Below are 19,356 nucleotides of genomic sequence, written 5' to 3' on the forward strand. Positions count from 1 at the left end.
TGCGGAACCAGATCTAAGAAAAAAGTTTTAGCCATTTATATAAAAGGTGGCTCTACAAAGTATTGACTTTAGGGGGTGAATAGTTATGCACATTGACTTTTTCTGTTATTTTGTCCTATTTGTTGTTTGCTTCACAATAAAAAAAAAAATATCTTCAAAGTTGTGGGCGTGTTCTGTAAATTAAATGATGCAAATCCTCAAACAATCCAGGTTGTGAGACAACAAAAACACGAAAAATGCCAAGGGGGGGGTGAACACTTTTGCAAGGCACTGTACATCTAGACGCATTTGATCCCGCCAGATCGAATTCTGACCTTATTTAACAATATGACCTGTTATATTTCACACTTATGAAGGTTCTGTCAAATGCTTTATCGTTTTATTTGGTGCTTGTTGCACTTAAAATTTGAATGTACACCTTGTTTTTTTTTTTTTTTTTATGCTCAATAAACTTTATTCTGATTAAAAAAAACAAAAAAAAAACAAACACTGAACGTCAAAAGGAGTGTGGCCTTTGTACAAGTACCAGTACAAAAACACAAGTGTAAAAGTGTTGTCTGCTCTTACCTGCAGAATCCACATTAGGAGTATTACATACTTCTATCCTCTTCACCAACTCGGGTATTCGTTGGTTGTATTTCTCAACAATAGCAATTTTGCCTTCCAACTCTCTGTCTTCAGAGCTCACCGCATACTCTTTTAAAGCCGCAGATCCTCCTTTCTTTAGCCACTTGGCTATAAACCTGTCTTTAATGTAAAGTTTCTCTGCAAAACAGAACGTAACTGCAAATAACATACAAAAAATATCTACCTAGTAGCTTTACTAACTGCTGTTTCTCTATAAGCATACTAGTGGCATTTATAGCCCAACATTAAGTTCAGACAGGAAGCCAGAGGAAAGTTTCCTAAAGTGAAACTTTATCCATAACAACTTGATAAAAAATAAGGTTCTTTAGCAAGCAAAATACATCCCATATTAATAATTTTGCTACCAAAATTAGTGTGTGCTGTAAATTGCCTCCAGCATTGCTTTTGGCTTTTGTTTCATCTTGCCGGAGGCTGCCATTTTGCTACAGCAAATTTTTAGGCTGTCAGCAGATCGGCCTCCAGTGGCTTTGATGTTCGGCACAGTGCCAAAAAATAAGAGAGCATCTGAGCTTGAGCAGAACGAGGCGAGACTCCAGCATTACTGGGTTTTAAACAGTATAGGTACTTATTTTTAATATTTTACATAGCTATACCTGCAAAAGGGTCCATCATGAAGTGATCTAGCAGGACTTAATTTTCTGATTAAAGTTCCACTTTAAGGGGCACAGACAGCAATAAAATCCTGCCAAAGGGTGGAATCCTTACCCACTCTTCTAGAAAAACAGTTCACTATTCCCACCTGCAGCAGTGTTGGAGGACAGTCCTTCATCATGGACCGTACAGCCATGGCTGCTGTTAGATGTCGCAGGGCCCCATACAGCCTACCTGCCCCTCGCACACCAAATATTTTTTGATAAAGATACACTAAAATTATTGTCAGCAGACAAAAACACAAAGTAACTTCTTGCTAAAACTAAAACATAAAACTGTATTGAATTAATAAAGATCTGTGTGAATGAGGTCTCATTAACATGGGTGCTGTGGCATGTGCAGTGTGAATCTGTGTTTTTTTGTGTAGCTGGAGCTGTGTGCAGGCAGCCTATGTTACGCTATGTGGACGAAGAAGCTGTATGAAAACAGCTGCAGATCCCAATACATCAGGTGTGTGGATTCAGGTGTACGGCCCCGAAGATAGACAGTGTGCATTGGGGTCACTCACCCACACCTGTCAAATTAAGCTGTATTTGTATAGCCATTGCGTCCTCATAGAGTAACAGGCGGCTCCAGCCACACAAACAAACCACAAATTCATGCTATACGGGCCGGAGAACCCATGTGAACGAGCCCTTCAATTTTTGTCTTTTACAATTTTTTCATTTTTTATGTTTTTATTTTTTTTTTACAAAACTGTTGGGGTGGGGGGGTCCTTTGGTGAAACAGACAATGTCTCTTTTTTGATAAAGAAAAGGAATGAGAACATAGATTCCTCCATCCCTTTCTCTGCAGCCTTAGCTGCACTGGACAGTGAATAAACAGAAAGCGCTATGTACAGTGGCTCCTAATTATTCATAAACTGAAGCATAGTAAATATGGTTTTCATTTACTTTGTTCATTAACAAAAAGAAGGGGGTGGTAAATATGACATATTTAATGGCCCCTTCCCCCAATTTCCATCCCAAAAAGATCCCCCGGCCTGTGTGCCTGCAGCGGAGGGAAGCCAGCAGTGCTGCAAAGGGGCACACAGGGGGGACCGGGCAGCAGGAGGACTTGAACCCTGGACAGGGAGGATGATGGGTGTGGCGGGGGGATACATTTACGGGAACTGATCCCCTGTGTCTCTCCCTGCAGCAGCTAAAAGCCAGAGGGAGGGAGAGGAGGAAATGCCAGCTTTTAGCTGCTGCAGAATGAGAAACACAGGGGATTGGTCACTGTAACTGCCTCCCCGCCGCATTGAACATCCCCTCTCCTGCTCACATCCATTTCCCCTGCTGCATGGGCCCCCCCTAGCCCAATATAGGAGGATTGGTGCTATCCCCTGATTGGCAGCCCTGAGCATTGCACTCATGTAGTGATGTGTGAATGCTGTGCCTAGGAGTACTGTGAGACCAGGCTGGCATGATATGTTCCCAGGAGGCTTTAAAGGCAGTGCAAAAAATTAGAGGCAATTTTCCTTTGAATTCTCTTCTGACATCAATTACCTGGACAGAGATTAGGGAAAGTCTCACTGGAGGACACAGACAGTAATATCAGCTGGACAGAGGTTCTAATCATTCCACACTAATTTGTTCTTAAAAACAAAAATGTATTCAAAAGATACTACAGAAAAAAAAAAAAAACCTACGTCTCTTTCTTTCCAGTTCTGGCTGAAGCAGTATCCAAATGTCAAAGATTTTGCTCAGTCCAAAGTTTTCTGGCCCCTGAAATAAAAAAAAAAGAAAAAAAGGTTAAAAAATTCTTATATGACAATGTTATTTTACTTTATTTTACTGTGCAGACAACTAAAAATAATCTATGTTTTTATTTTAGGCACATACACAAATGTTGCCAACTTGCATTAAAAGGCATTATAAACCCAATTACCTGCACCTTGTGTTTTTTTTTTACCTGCATAAGATGTGCATTGATCATGTTGTTTTAGGGCATCATTTGTAGCCATGTGCACAGCCTATAATAGAGTAAATTCTCACATGGTGTCAGAAGTTTCTGTTTGTGTTCAAACATGAATAAAGCGGCACAGCACTGTACAGGTTTACACATGACCACTGTCTGTAGACCACAAACTGACACTTCTTGTGAAGAAACTACATACCCCATAATACCCGGGTCTCTCAGTCTAGTGCTCTGTAGGTGAGAGCTAATTAAAGAGATCTGACACAAAGCAGGCAGAGTAGTTACCATCATGCTGCAGTCTTTCATCCTGAATGCAGGTGTGCCAATGTGATGAAACACAGAAGAAATGGTGAGGCATGAATTGTGACTCGGGAATCAATCAGCCATGACACTACAAACTGCAGCCACAACATGGGAGCCCATTATTACAAGGTAAGGCAAACAAATTACACTAATAACTATTTAAAACAAGAAAAACATTTTTAAGAGCACAATGCCTTTGAAATATGTACATGTTTGTGCATACAACAATATTTAAAAAGTATACCAAATGTAACCTTCTATTTTAGGTTACTGGTTAATTGTTAAAGCAGTATTAAACCCTCCCAAAAATGTATTACGTCCCAGCTTGCTAATTCTTAGATGAAGTGGCTGCATCCCCCCCCCCCCCCCCCCCCCCCCCCCCCCCATTTTTAAGCCGGGTACACCACTACAGTTTGTTTTCTGGATTGCACGGAAAAAAAAAAACAAAAAAAAAAAAAACGGTCAGCTCCAGTCAGAGACACTGTACTAAACATGCAAGGTTACTTCAGCGATTTCCCCTCCCTCTGAGCTGTTGTGTTCTGACAGGGGGATGCCCCCCCCCCCTCCCCTGCCACTGATCAGCGCCATTGGCTGAGAGCGCTGATCAGGAGTCGGTCGGCTGCTGGTTTTCCAGCATGTACGTCCGGTTGCAACGGCCGGCTTCTGTCGGACAGACTGACATACACACAGGCCGTTTTTTTTTTTTTTTTTGAATTGGCAAATATCTTCCGACATTCTGCCTTTGTGTATACGCTTACCTGTTGATCCAGCTATTTAGTCTTTTATTTTTCAATTTTCTTTAACAGACCAAGCTGTTGTTACAAATGCCTAGAAAGTGTTAGCTGGAGTTCAGCTTTAATTTGCTAGTCAATTCCATCTAAATCTGCTAGTGCATCCAATACTACCTTCTTCCCAGATAGATAAAGATGAACACAGTAAAGGTCAAACTTTGCAGACAAGTCACAATGGCTCTTCTAGTTGAACACCAGCAATTACAGATTTTTTTTTTAATTTTCATTGGTCCTGCTTGGTTATATCTAATTCTATCTATGTCATGTCCGGAGGACTGCTGGGGATGGAGAAATCCACAAATCCACTGTAGTAACCTGTGCTACGTATATTTGGCACAAACCTGGGCTCCTGGGCACAGTTTTTTTGCAAGATACTTGCCAAACCAGGAAAGATTTGGCTGTGTGAATGAAGCCTTCAAGTGGTTCTAAAGGCAAAACATTTTTTACCTGAATGCGTTTCCTTCATTCAGGTAAAAAATGTCCCATTAGTAGTATCACATCCCCCCCCCCCCCCCAAAAAAAATACGTACCCAACTCCTCTCTCAATCCAGCGCTGTGCCAGTCTGTAGCGGCTCTCTCTTCTCTCTGCTCATAGGACACAGAGGCAGCAGCGGGAGCCATTGGCCAGCTTGCTATGGAGGCACTCCAAGAAGAGGAGAAGCAGACAGCGCCAGTGGGAGACCCCACAAGAGGAGGTAAAGGGTGGTCATACCATTGCACAGAGCAGGTAACATGTTTATTATTTTAAGCAAACATTTTTTTTTTTAATTTAGAACCACTTTAATGTTTAGCAAAGGCAGTGCTTGCACATGAATATAAAAAGGTGCCCTCTGGTGGCTATACACACCATAACAAAGTAAATTATATATTTAAAGAAAAAATTTGTATCAAAAGCACATTAAAAATAATCAAAACGTTTAAATGCTCATCCAAATATAAACAATTGTAATTAGGAGTTTAATGCTGCGCCCCCCCCCCCCCTTACCAACACTGATTATTATCCCTTCACCTTACCTCTCCCTCTCATGCGTGAACTTGTGGTCAATTACATATACAGTAGCTCTACTTGCTCATGTAAGCATTCCCCCCACCCCACCGCTCTTTTTTCCTTCTTACATCTACCCCCTTCTTATAGGCTTGTGGTTCCCCAAGTTGATCCATCAGGCGACTTGGGTACAACCAGCCTGTGGGAATTTTTTACATTCGATCACTGCCAACAGCTATAGCCGCCAGCAGCAATTATCGTGTTCTGCCGGCCAGGAAGGCTCCCCGCGCCCCCCTTGCCAGCAGAACACAATAGAGCTGTTGGAGGCATCCCCCCATCAATGTTGACTGTATCCATGGGGGAGATCGAGAGATTTCCTTTCCTTCCACCCATGGTGGAAAGGAAATTGAGTCATCAATGGGCTGCTTTAGGAGTCCCCCACCTTTATCCCTGTACCCCACTTCCCCATTCTGTGCCAGCAGGGTTTTCCCCAGATAATTAATGCTAAAAAAAGTATGATTTCATTGAACACTATATATGTTTAAAAAAAATTGGCAAATTACTATTGCAGAAACAAAAACTGCACCTTCCCTTTTTGTTTTTTTAATATAAATACAGGCCAAACCAGGCTGAATGATAGCATAATTCAAGGGGAATATGTAACTAGAAACATTATACATGTAATTGACAGCAATATACACACAGAAGAAAACATACCCCAATAATATGGATCTTTGAAGGGGATTCTCCATCAGTAACATGGACAGCTTGATCAAACACACAGGCGTTACTTCTAGATAAAATGGCAACTTTTGATTGGGAGGGCTCACGAACAGTACCTGTTAAACATAATATTATGACTAGTGGACTTAGAAAACAGAGCAACCTATGTATTACAGTGAAATAAAAAAATATAAAAAACAGGCAGTCTGGACTCAGTTGGGACTTCTCCCTGACAGTCAGCGCTTATGTCCACTGAGCTGCACATGCACAGCTCAGTGTATAGCTACAGCACTACTCTGTGCCGTGATGATGTAACGCCTGTTACATGCGCCAGTGTGACATTATCGCAGCCCAGCCAGCCAAGCGGCCAAAGAGTCCAGACCTGGAAGGAAGATCTGGAGTAGATAGAAGTGTCTATGACAGCAAAGTGCACTGACACTGCAGAGCTGGAAGAGATTGCATGGCAGGTAAGTCTGTTATAATGTGCATACTAGTACATTATGACAGAAAGCTCCTGGGGGGCCGTTTAAACTATTTTTATGCAAAGGTTTTATTCTGCTTTAAAGCATTTGTTAACCCAAAAAAAAAAAAAAAAAAATACTGATCCTGTTCTCTCAAAGCATGTTATACAGCACAGTGCTTGTGCTGTGTAATTTGCCCCCTGTATACCCTAAAATACCTGGATGATCCTGCCTGGCTAAACCCTCCCCTCTGCAAACAGACCACGATAATCATGGCTGCTGAGCCTCGGATACCGTGGTCAGCCGCAGCTCTCCTGTCTGCAGATCTCCCTGTGTCTTTGTCCTCTGTCCTCTTCCTCCCCCCTCCCCGCTCCTGCTGATCGCAAATCTGCTATTAAATGGTGCCATACGCTCTGTACCATTATAAGAAGTGTCAGTGTGCCGGAGTTCTGTAAAAAATCGGCCCCATTGTACCTGTATGAGCTCCGCTCTGGGCGCACAGCTGACGCACATCTCTTCTCTCTCTCTGGCTTACGCCAGCAGAAATGCTCAGCCCCGCCCACTGCAGCTGTGAGCCGGAGAGGGAAAGAGGAATCGGCTGTGCGCCCGGAGCGGAGCTCATACAGGTGCATTCGGGCAGTTTTTTTTTATAGAGCACAGGGAAACTTCTTATAGTGGTACAGAGTGGATGGCAGCATTTACTAAAAGTGGGTTAGCAACCACTCGGTGCAAAGTGTAATGGGGATGTGCAGTGTGTACTAATCCACATCAGCTACATACATTTCAGTTTTCTAAAGTCAGAGCTAAGAAATAATAAAATATACTGTAACTATCGCTAGTATAAAGTTTTTCTAAACTTCCGCTGTGAAACACTATGAAGGAGCTTGCAGTCACATTATAGAGCCAATAACTAAGTTCTTACTGTTCATAAAAGCATGGAGAAGAAATCCTACCATGGAAAACCATACAAACTACAAAATACTCACTGTGAAATACCACAAAGCGATTTTTCACTGCGAAAAAAGAACATTTCTCGAACACCATCTCAACTGCCTTAAACCGGCCGCGGGAACTTTTCAAAATAGTCGCCCAATCAATGAACCCAACCTGCTTAGAGTCCCCAGCAAACGATACTCAAGAATTCTGCAATGAACTATCTAATTTTTTCATCGACAAAATCGACAGCATCCGGAAATCAATTCAACAGAAAAAAGCAACCAACTTTACCCAACCAAAGCAAAAAGAGGACATCGATGCGAACAGCACACAACCGCCAGACTTCTTCTTGACCCCAATCACCACTGACACGACCAAAAACATTACGAGAAGCCTTCGAGACAGCACATCACCAAACGACATAATTCCCACAAAACTCCTGAAAGAATGCGCCGACATCCTGGCTCCCACTATAACACACCTCATAAATCAGTCATTCAAAAAAGGGATTGTGCCAACCACCCTCATACAAGGCATCGTCAAACCCCTGCTAAAGAAACCCAATCTCGACCCTAAAGACCCTAACCACCGCAGACCGATAACAAGCCTCAACTCCGTCTCCAAGATTATGGAGAAAGCGGTAGTACAACAGCTACAACACCACCTTGACAAGCATCAACTTCTAGACACTCTACAATCAGGTTTCCGCCCAGGCCATGGTACGGAAACTGCACTTCTAAAAATATGGGACGATGCACTCGAAGCAGCAGATGACGGAGAATCATGTCTCCTGGTACTATTAGACATCAGTGCAGCATTTGACACAGTGGACCACAATACTCTACTTGTCTGGCTCACAGAAGTAGCAGGAGCCACAGATTCTAGTCTAAAATGGTTCGCATCCTTCTTAGAGAATCGCTCGCAGACAGCTCGGAAACCCGGGCAATCTCCTGTGGAGTCCCTCAGGGCTCCCCCTTGTCACCAGTGCTATTCAACATATACATCCACCCTCTCCTCAAAATCATCAAAAAATCAGACCTCTGCTTCCACTCATACGCAGACGATACCCAAATCTACTTTCGGATTACCGGACAAAAAGACCACCATCAGCAACTAGAGAAATGCCTCATTTTAATAGATGACTGGATGACCATTAGTTCCCTCAAACTCAACGGGTCAAAATCTTCTCTACCTACACGCTAACCAAAATCCCAAAACCAAGACTCCATGGACACTGCTCACAATCTTTGGACAGACCATCTCTCCGAGCACCAAAGCCAAAAGTCTTGGAGTTATCTTTGACTCAGAAATGACAATGGATGCACAAATAGGATCAGTAGTTAGTGGATCTCACCATCTCCTCCGCATGTTACGCAGACTCATCCCCTTCATCCCAGAAGAGGACAAAGCAGCAGTAGTGGGAACAATTAATTCCCATCTCGACTACGCAAACTCACTATACATAGGATTACCCCAATATCAGCTTACGCACCTACAGGCCTTTCAAAACGCGGCGGCAAGACGACTAACAGGAAAAAAACCCTGGGAGTCCATCTCCCCATCCCTGAGGAGCCTACATTGGCTAACAGTAAAGAATCGGATCACATTCAAGACCCTCTGCCTCACCCACAAATGCATACAAGGTAACACCCCTCAATACCTCCGAGAGAAAATAAAACATTACACACCGAATCGCAACCTGCAATCATCTAGCCAAAACCTCCTCCTCGTTCCCAAATACCGCTACAAAGCAAGGGGAGAACGAAGATTCGCAGTCCAGGGACCTCGGCTATGGAACTCTCTTCCGACTCACATCCGCATGGAAGAAAACCATCTGGCCTTCAGGAAAAAACTCAAGACTTACCTTTCCTAATGAAGCTGACAACACAACGCATCAGCGCCTTGAGGCGATTCAGTTCGCATTTTGCAGCGCTTTACAAATCATTCATTCATAAAAGGGCCTTATTCACACATATGGAAAAGGCAAAAGGCACCATTACTTTTCATGCAATTAGGTCATTTTTCTTATGTCACAATCAGTTCAGAACCAGGAGAAAGGTTCAGAATCTATAAAGATGCCTGAGCTGCTCCTCAGTTGTAATGCTTAAAAGGAACAGGTTATTCTCATCCTGCTGAGGTGCCCTAATAATTGTTTGCTCTATATTGCCAAGATGCTTGCACCTATGAATCCACAAGCTCTATGTGATCAGCTGCATTAGATCAAAGAGGCATTATATATATACCACTCTCCAGTAGAGCATAAGTTAACATATGTCTTATAAATGTTTGGACAAGAAAATATACGGCTACCCAGGGTGGTGAAACAAGTGCTCCAGATGCAGGAATGGCTCATTGCTGAACACATCTACTGAACTGCATGAGAAACAGGAGTGGGTGGTTATGGTACATAGGATAGGCAGATGACCAAACGCATAATGATCTAATCAAATGTATATTTAAAGACTATATGATTAACCACTTTAACCACTGAGCCTCTTTCTGAGATGTGTTGCTTACAAGTTAAAAACAGTTTTTTTTTTTTGCTAGAAAATTACTTCGAAAAATATATATATATAATGTTTGGGGGTTCTAACACCCTAGAGAATAAAATGGCAGTCATTTCTGTCACACCGTATTTGCGCAGCGGTCTTACAAGCGCACTTTTTTGGGAAAAAAAATCCACATTTTTAAATTAAAATATAAGACAACAGTAAAGTTAGCCCAATTTTTTTTTTTATATTGTGAAAGATAATGTTACGTCGAGTAAATTGATACCCAACATGTCAAGCTTCAAAATTGCACCCGCTCGTGGAATGGCGACAAACTTTTACCCTTAAAAATCTCCATAGGCGATGTTTAAAAAAATTCTACAGGTTGCATGTTTTGAGTTACAGAGAAGGACTAGGGCTAGAATTATTGCTCTTGCTCTACCGATCATGGTGATACTTCACATGTGTGTTTTGAACACCGTTTTCGTATGCGTTCGCTTCTGCATGCGAGCACGGCGGGACGCGGCGTGTTGAAAAAATTTTTTTTTCTTATTTATTTTACCTTTTATATTTTATTTTTATACTGTTCTTAAAAAAAAAAAAAAATTCCGTCACTTTTATTATTACAAGGAATGTAAATAGAAAAAAGCATGACAGGACCTCTTGAATATGAGATCTGTGGTCAAAAAGACCTCAGATCTCATATTTGCACTAATCTGCAATAAAAAAAAAAAAAAGTTGTTAAAAAAAAAATAAAAAAAAGGAATGTCTTTTTAAGAGCTGTGGGCGGAAGTGACATCTTTACGTCCCTTCCGCCCTGCAATGGTATGGAGATGGGTGGGGCCATCTTCCCCTTACTCCTCTCCATACCAAACAGGGAGAAGGACCCGATCGGCTCCGGTGCCCTCCGGTAAGCGGCGGAGGGCACCGAAGAGTGGCGGGGGGCAGATAAAAGTGATCTCGCGGTGAATCCACCACAGAGACCACATTTATTTGAAAGTGGATCGCCCGCTGAAGAAGAGGATGCCGGGGTCATGGTAGCTAGCTGCTGCCATAACAACGATACCCCTCCTCAAAGTACCGCCGTATAACAACGGCGGGCGGTCCGTAAGTGGTTAAAGGGGTTGTAAAGGCAGAAGGTTTTTTATCCTAATGCATTAAGATAAAAAGCCTTCTGTGTGCAGCAGCCCCCATAATACTTATCTGAGCCCATCTCTATCCAGTAATGTCCATGGGTCCCTCGGCCATCTGGGACTCTCCCTCCTGATTGGCTGAGACACAGCAGCAGTGCCATTGATCCCGCTGCTCTCAGTCAGTTAGCCAATCAGGAGAGAGGGGGGGCGAACAGTGGCTCCATGTCTGAATGGACACATGGAGCTGCAGCTCGGCTCAGGTGCCACAATAGAAAGCTGCTTGCTGTGGGGGCACTCGATAGGAGGGAGGGGCTAGGAGTGCCGAAGAGGGACCAGAGGAGAGGAGGATCTGGGCTGCTCTGTGCAAAAACCACTGCACAGAGCAGGTAAGTAGAACATGTTTGTTATTTTTTTTAAAAAAAACAAGGACTTTAGTATCACTTTAAAACTATGAATAACCGGAAAGACATAGTGTGTGTCACTGATACATTTTGAGCAAAACCACTTATTTTTATCAAACTTATTCTAAATCAATGTGGACAGAAAATTTGATCATAAGTGAATAGATCAATATGACTGTTAAGTGTTTTTGCGCATTGTATTTGGGAAATTTACGAATGACAGTTGCAAATGTGTATTGCTTGGTTTGTTCCAAAATAAAGAAGTGTACATGGACATCATTATATAGCTACCTTTTTAAGGAGTTTTTTTTTTTGCAGATAATAGTATGCCACATAGAAGTATGTCACATAGGATCAAAATGGGTCAACTGGTTCTCAATATTCTATTTCAAACTTGTTTTCAATTTATTTCAATTATATGGTCTGATTAAATGATTATAATTACTGTATTGATGTCTGATTGATGTTCTGATCATATTAAATCAACCGACAATACAAGCATAAATAAAATCACACCGAGTATGGCCACAATTAATCTTACCTTTCTGGTAACCTCCAACCAAGGTCTTATTCCGTACGTTCTTACATACATCAAGTATGGTGGCTCCAATATAAGCTATTTCAGCACCAAATCGAAAGCTCTACAATATAAGAAGAACCAACACTTTGTTATTCTCTGACAACTGTTCCAGGGAGTGATTACATTTGCTTGGAAGCTGAAGAGGTTTAGTTTCACTGCTCAAGAGCAAAAATATAGCCAAAGAACCATTTAACCACCTCAATACCGAGCACTTTCACCCCCTTCCTGCCCAGGCCAACTTTCAGCACTGTCACACTTTGAATGACAATTGCGCGGTCATACAATACTGTACATATATGAAAGTGTTATCACTGTGGTATTTAATCACCACTGGGGTTTTATTTTTTGCTAAGTAAAAAGCCTGAACATTATGAAAAAAAAAAAAAAATGTTTTAGTTTGAGGCTGCGCTGATGGGCACTGATGAGGCAGCACTGATAATCAGGATAGTGATGATCAGTGCCCTGATTATCAGTGTAAATGCTATACTCACTGTACCCTGTCAGATTGGCTCTCCTTTCCTCTCGCGCTGTCTCTGTGTGAGGAAAGGAGAGCCGATAACGGAAAAGACTGTTTATATGTGGCCAGCTGTGATTGCCCCAAACTGCGATCTGCTGTGTCCAAGGGACACAGAGATCACAGACACTTCCTGAAGCGTGCCCCAGGGGACACATGCGGGTAGCACGTTCTAGGGAGGACGTTCTGGGTGCCCTTCCAGAACTGGAAAGCCGTGGTGTGCAAGTGGTTAATTAAGGTTTCCTCCAAACACCAAAATTTCTTTTAGCAAAGAAATCAAAAGCCTTAAGTGTCTGTCCCGTCAAAAACTTTATTAATTTTGCACAGTGTGGGAAAGGATTAGAGCTCCTGCTAAAGTGGAACTAAACCCAAACCCATAATTTTAATGGGTTTCTCAAAACAGTTAGATTCAAGGCATGCCATGAATGAGAACTGTCACAGGTACTGTTCCCACATATGAATTGTCAAACCATCAAATTGCTGGTGTCGTAATTGATCACATGTGCCACACCATGGCAACAGCGGAGCAAGATGGCAGCTTCTTTGGCTGTAAAGGATAGGAGGTTTTAGATCTGCTTTAAATTTTTACGGTTATCCAAGGCTCTGTTAAAAAGTTCTCCCCTTACTACCTGCCCTGCAGACATACAGAAAAAAAAGCTGCCAAAAGCTCTAGCTTTCTACTACTCTGGTAAAGAAAAGCATTTGGTTCCCATAATCAAGTATTACAAAAAAAATAAAAAAATGTATTGCTCTTGGAGAGTTATTTTCACTTCCCGTCTGGTACAACATTGTCAGTAAGACAGGAATTGATGGAAATACTTTCTAATGGAGCCCCGGATAGAAGTAAAGCTCAACAAGAGGTCAGAGGGACGTAATGACAATTAATTTATAAAAAGAAACCTTAAAGTGGAGTTCCACCCAATTTTACAACTCTTCAGCATCCCTCACTAAACTGTGCACTGTAAACGAATTAGATATATTTTTATTTTTTTTCTCAGCACTTACTGTATATCTGCTGTATTCATTTTTCACTTCCTCCTCCCTAGCCGCGGCCCATCGCATCATTTCCTGTTTGCAATGCCTTCTGGGAAGGGGCGGCAACTTCCTCTGAAACTGCCGTTGCTATGGAAACCTGACCTGAAACCTATTACACTGCTTGTGCTGCACTGAGCATGTGCGAGATCTGCAAGGATGAGATCCAGGAAGAAATACAGTCTGGCTTCAGATGCCCAGACTTAAGATGGCCACGGCCTGCTGTAAGTTTATCAAATAACAAACTACTGCTATAAACTAACAAAACAGACCTTAGTTTACAGACTAACTTTACTAGAATACATTAAGCTTGTGTATTATAGGGGTATTTTTATTTACAAAGTATAATTTCGGCCGGAACACCACTTTAAGAAACAGCTTTCTGTTATAATGTGGTAGAGATGTTGCATTCAGTGGGTGGACAGATCAGATACTCTGACTATCATTTTAAATTCTATTTCCCTTAATTAAAAAAGCAAATTATGTTTTCAGCAATCAACATATATTCCCTAAAATCCAAGGGCTGTAAACAACCTTTATTGTCAAAACCTCTCCAGGGTTCATGGGCCCAACCATCATTGCTGCTTTGCTTTATTAGTATGCATTCTGCACAAACATGGCAGCATTTTAAATCCACTTTTTTGTTTTACTACAAGAGACTGAAAAATAAGGGGGTACCATTATAAATCAGCTCTAGGAATTTTGGTTAAGGTCATTAGGGCAATTCAGATTTCCAAACAGGCCAACTTACTTTATTAGGGTACATGCACACGGATGTTGGCAGGCGCAAAATTTCCTCTAGAGTAAAATGCAGGTGTTTTCCCACGGGAAAGTGTCCCACGCGCATGTATGGCTAGACACCACAAAGAAGCGTCACCTCTTACCCGACCACAGGTGTGAACAGCCATTCAATTCTATGGCCAACTGCGGCTCCCCAGGCCCCAGAATAACTAAGGGAATTTTACACTAGAGGACATTTGTGGCTGCAAACATTCATGAGCATGTCCCTTTATATTGTTTACCCTGTTTTATCTTTTCTGGTTTGTTCATATCCCATGGGATCAACAATATACAGGTGTTTTACGGTTACTTATTAGGTTTATTAACTGAATATCATGGTAGGTATAAACTAACCTGGGTAAGATAGAAGATATGAGTGTGTGGCACTTCACAAAGAGCATTCACTGCTCCACGGAAGGTGTAGATTTGCTGGTGTGGATCCCCAACAAATATTTTGCCACATCTTTGAGAAAGGACAACCTCCATAATAGCTGCAAGTAAATGAATAATGAATGTTAAATAATATTCATTTTTATAGATGTGTTTTTAACAAAAAACATGTTTATTTTAAATTTGCATACAAGATATAAAACAGCACACCTAATTGGCTCAGCAGAGCGCGATGCAGAAAAATACAAAGCATAAAAATCACAAACAAAACAACGTCTTTTTCAGGCTAAGAGCATTTTCAGTAAATACTAAAAAATAGGATTTTTTAAAACAGCTTACCTGTAAAATCCTTTTCTTTCGATGGACATCATGGGACACAGAGCCTCAGTAATTACTGATGGGTTATATAGGGTATCACTAGGTGATTGGACACTGGCACACCCTAACCAGGAAGTTCAACCCCCTATATAATCCCTCCCCTTGCAGGGATACCTCAGTTTTGTAGCCAATCAATATAGTGTATTAGAAGAGGGGCAGGAAGGATTTTACAGGTAAGCTGTTTTAAAAAATCCTATTTTCTTTCTCGAACATCATGGGACACAGAGCCTCAGTAATTACTGATGGGATGTCCCAGAGCAATGCTATCTGAGGGGGGGGAACCACAACCAAGTAGGGTGCAATCAGACCTGAGGACCCTGTACCGCTGCCTGCAGCACACTATGCCCAAAGGTGATATCCTCATGCCTTCTCACATCCACCTGATAGAATCTGGTGAATGTATGGATGAAGACCAGGTTGCGGCCTTGCAGATTTGAGCCATAGAGGCCCGGTGATGCACTGCCCAAGAAGCACCAATAGCCCTTGTGGAATGTGCCCTGATCTGAAACGGATGAATCTTGTTTCAAACCGTAAGCTTGAATAATCAATTGTCGAATCCATTTAGAAATGGTAGCTTTTGATTCTGCCTGTCCTCTACTGGGACTCTCTGGCAGCACAAACAAAACATCAGTTTTGCGAATCTGAGCAGTTGCTTCCAGATAGGCCTTGACTGCTCTTACTACATCCAAAGAATGTAGTGATCTTTCTTCCGGAGAACAGGGATCTGGAAAAAAGGAAGGCAGAACAATGTCTTGGTTTAGATGAAAATCTGAAACCACCTTCGGTAAAAAACTAGGATGAGGGCGCAGTACCACTCTATCCTTGTGTACAATCAAATAAGGCTCTTTACAGGAAAGAGCTGCTAATTCTGATACTCTTCTAGCAGAAGAGATGGCTACCAAAAAAATCAACTTCCTTGTCAGCAAGACCAAAGGAATCTGACGTATTGGTTCAAAGGGCTGTTTCTGTAAAACAGACAGAACCAAGTTCAAGTCCCAGGGGTTTAGGGGCGCCTTAACCGGAAGATTAAGACGCATCACCCCCTGCATAAAGTTTCGGACCAAAGAATGCGAAAGAAGTGGCCGTTGAAATAATACTGATAAGGCCGAGACCTGGCCCTTGATGGTACTCAAGGCCAGCTTCATCTCTAATCCCAATTGTAGAAAATCAAGAATTCTACCTATCACATATTTTCTGGGATGCCAACCCCTGGATTCACACCAGGATACATAAGCTTTCCAGACCCTATGATAAATCATTCTGGAAGCTGGCTTCCTTGCATTGATCAAGGTAGATATCACAGGACCTGAAAGCCCACGACTCTTCAGAACGTGGGTCTCAATAGCCAAACCGTCAAATTTAGCGTATGTAAGGCAGAATGGAACACTGGACCCTGAGATAACAGGTCTGAGTGTACTGTTAGTGTCCACGGGGAACCCACCGTCATCCTTACTATTTCCGCATACCACATCCTTCTGGGCCAAGCGGGGGCCACCAGAAGTATTGACTTCCTTTCCTGCCTGATCCTGCAAAGGAGTCGTGGCAGTAGCAGAATAGGCGGGAATGCATAAATCAGTGAGAACCGATGCCACGGAATCACCAACGCATCCGTCCCGCATGCAAGAGGATCTTTTGTCCTTGCCACAAATCTGTCTATCTTTTTGTTGAATCGGGATGCAAAGAGATCTACATCTGGAACCCCCTATCTTTGGCATATGGCCCAAAAGACATCGGGATGCAGAGACCATTCCCCTGGAAGTAACTGCTGGCGACTTAAATAGTCCGCCTGCCAGTTCTCTATCCCTGGAATGAAAACTGCCGATATGAATGGCACATGCTTCTCTGCCCAGACTAAGATCTGGTTCACCTCTTTTTGAGCAGCTCGGCTCCTGGTGCCTCCCTGATGATTGACATAAGCCACTGCTGTGGCATTGTCAGACTGGATCCTGACGGGGCAACCCTGTAGCCTGATAGTCCAGACCTTTAGGGCTAGATATACCGCACGGATCTCCAGAATGTTGATGGGTAAGGTCCTCTCGATTGTGGACCATACCCCTTAAACCGCAGACTGTTCCAGAACTGCTCCCCAACCCGACAGACTGGCATCTGTTGTTACCACCGTCTAGGTAACCGGTAGAAAGGATTTCCCCTTCTGCAGGTTTTCGGGTATTAGCCACCAATTGAGGCTCTGACGCACCGCATGAGACAGGTGCATCGGAAAATCTAATGCCTGAACCTTCTTGTTCCAGGCTGACAGAATACTGTGTTACAGCAGTCTTGAATGAAACTGGGCATAGGGAACTGCTTCGAATGAAGACACCATCTTTCCTAGCAGCCTCATACAAAGGCGGACAGAAGGACCCTTCTTGGGCCTGACTGCCAGAACCAGCTCCCTTAAAGCAGAGATCTTTGCCTGAGGTAGAAATATTTTCTCCTGGCTTGTATCTATGATCAGACCCAAATACTCCAGTCTTCTTACTGGTTTTAGGGAAGATTTTTCTAGGTTGAGGATCCAACCTAGGTGTTCCAGATACTTGACTGTGGTCCTCAAGTTCCCGTTCAAGGAGGCTACCGACCGGTCTATCAAGAGCAGGTCGTCTAGGTATGCTATGACAGCTATACCCTGAGCCCTTAATCTGGTCAGAGGAGGAGCCAAGACCTTTGTGAACACTCGAGGTGCAGTGGCTATCCCAAAAGGCAGAGCCACAAACTGGAAATGACGCCCTGCTATCTCAAAGCGCAGAAACCTCTGATGAGCAGGAAAAATGGGCACATGCAGATATGCATCTCTGATGTCTATTGATGCCAGAAATTCTCCTCCCTGCAGGGTGGAGACTACTGTCCGAATTGATTCCATGCGAAAGGACTGAATCCTTAGGAATCGGCTCAGATCCCTTAAATCCAGAATGGGTCTGACATCCCCATTTGGTTTTTGGACCGTAAAAAGGTTGGAATAGAAGCCCAATCCTTGATCCCTCGCGGAAACCACCATAATGACCTCCTGCAACAAAAGTCGCTCTAGAAGGAGCGACTGCTTTTTCTCTGGATCTCTGGGAACACCTGATCTGAAGAAACGAGGAGAGGGAAATTCCTGAAACTCCAGCTTGTACCCTAAGGTTACCGTGGAGATTACCCATCTGTCCTGGAAGTCCTCCTGCCAGAGCCCTGAGAACTGCCGCAGTCTTCCCCCCACTCGAGCGAGCGGGGGCACCCCTTCATGAAGAGGTCTTAGTGTTTTGCCTAGTAGGCTTTTTCCCCCAGGACTTCTTTTGTCCCTGGGGTTGACTCTTGTCTCTTGACCCAGACGGAGGAGGCCGTCGAGACTGCCTGGAAGCTGAAGCCCCTGGCGCTGGGGAAAGAGTCAGTTTGAAAGAGGGACGCTTACTCTTCTTCTTAACAGGTAAGAGAGTGCTTTTCCCACAAGAGATTCTCTTGATATAGTTATCCAAGTCTTCTCCAAACCACCACGAAAAGGAAACCCAGCCAGCAGCTTCTTACATGGTGCTTCGGCTGACCAATTTTTCAACCATAGGATTCTACGTATATGCACCAACCCCAGTGAAAGACAAGAGGTTTGCATGATAGAATCTCTGATGGCATCAACAACATAACATAAGGCCGCTGGAAGGTTAGCCAACCCCTGGGCCTGCTGTTCAGGTAAAACCTTGATGATAGGGGTGCAACGGATCGTCGCCGATCTGCGGCCTCGGCTTCGGCCTAGCTTCGGCCTAGCTCCGGAGCGGCGGCCATCTTGGTACACCCGGAAGCGGCCGCTGTCTCGTCAGGAAGTGACGTTTCGTCGCCGCCATCTTGCTACACCCCACACTCCTGCACAGTACAGTAATGATAGAGTGAGAAGGGGGCAAGCGGACATTTTGTTACACCCACCGGAGTTTTTTATTTAAAAGCTATTTTCAACACAAAAGATATGTACAATCAGCGCAAACATAAACAAAATCAATCTGCTTGCAAGCTGGACACTTAAGGGTTAACACCAAGCCCAAATGACATAATAAACAAAGTAATATAAAGTGCAGCGCAAAATCTTAAGAGAACTAAAAGTCCCATAAACAACACATATTTCTCTCCTCTGTCTTATTTCTTCTTGCTATGAGACAACCCAAATTCTTCAGCGTAACTGAGCAAATAAACTGCTTACCAGATAGAAGAACAAAGTAGACATAATTACCACCGATGCTGGAGAAACCTAGAACAGCTGATCTGATGATTAGAAAAGATATCCGGCAGCTAATCCTCCAATG

At 43.0% G+C, this 19,356-nt stretch overlaps 1 protein-coding gene across 2 annotated transcripts in view; it reads right to left on the bottom strand.

The window, feature by feature from the left end:
- Nucleotides 1–19,356, bottom strand: part of FBH1 (F-box DNA helicase 1) — a 116,950-nt gene that overhangs the window by 33,373 nt on the left and 64,221 nt on the right. For both annotated transcript variants that reach the window (XM_073619391.1, XM_073619390.1), the window contains 5 exons: nucleotides 14,681–14,817; nucleotides 11,962–12,061; nucleotides 5,995–6,116; nucleotides 2,930–3,005; nucleotides 568–765 (listed from right to left, as the gene is read on the bottom strand). In XM_073619391.1, the coding sequence (XP_073475492.1) occupies nucleotides 568–765; nucleotides 2,930–3,005; nucleotides 5,995–6,116; nucleotides 11,962–12,061; nucleotides 14,681–14,817 (633 nt within the window). The remainder of the gene's footprint in view (nucleotides 1–567; nucleotides 766–2,929; nucleotides 3,006–5,994; nucleotides 6,117–11,961; nucleotides 12,062–14,680; nucleotides 14,818–19,356) is intronic.

The sequence above is a fragment of the Aquarana catesbeiana genome, linkage group LG03, assembly GCF_042186555.1.
Source record: "Aquarana catesbeiana isolate 2022-GZ linkage group LG03, ASM4218655v1, whole genome shotgun sequence".
NCBI lineage: Eukaryota > Metazoa > Chordata > Amphibia > Anura > Ranidae > Aquarana > Aquarana catesbeiana.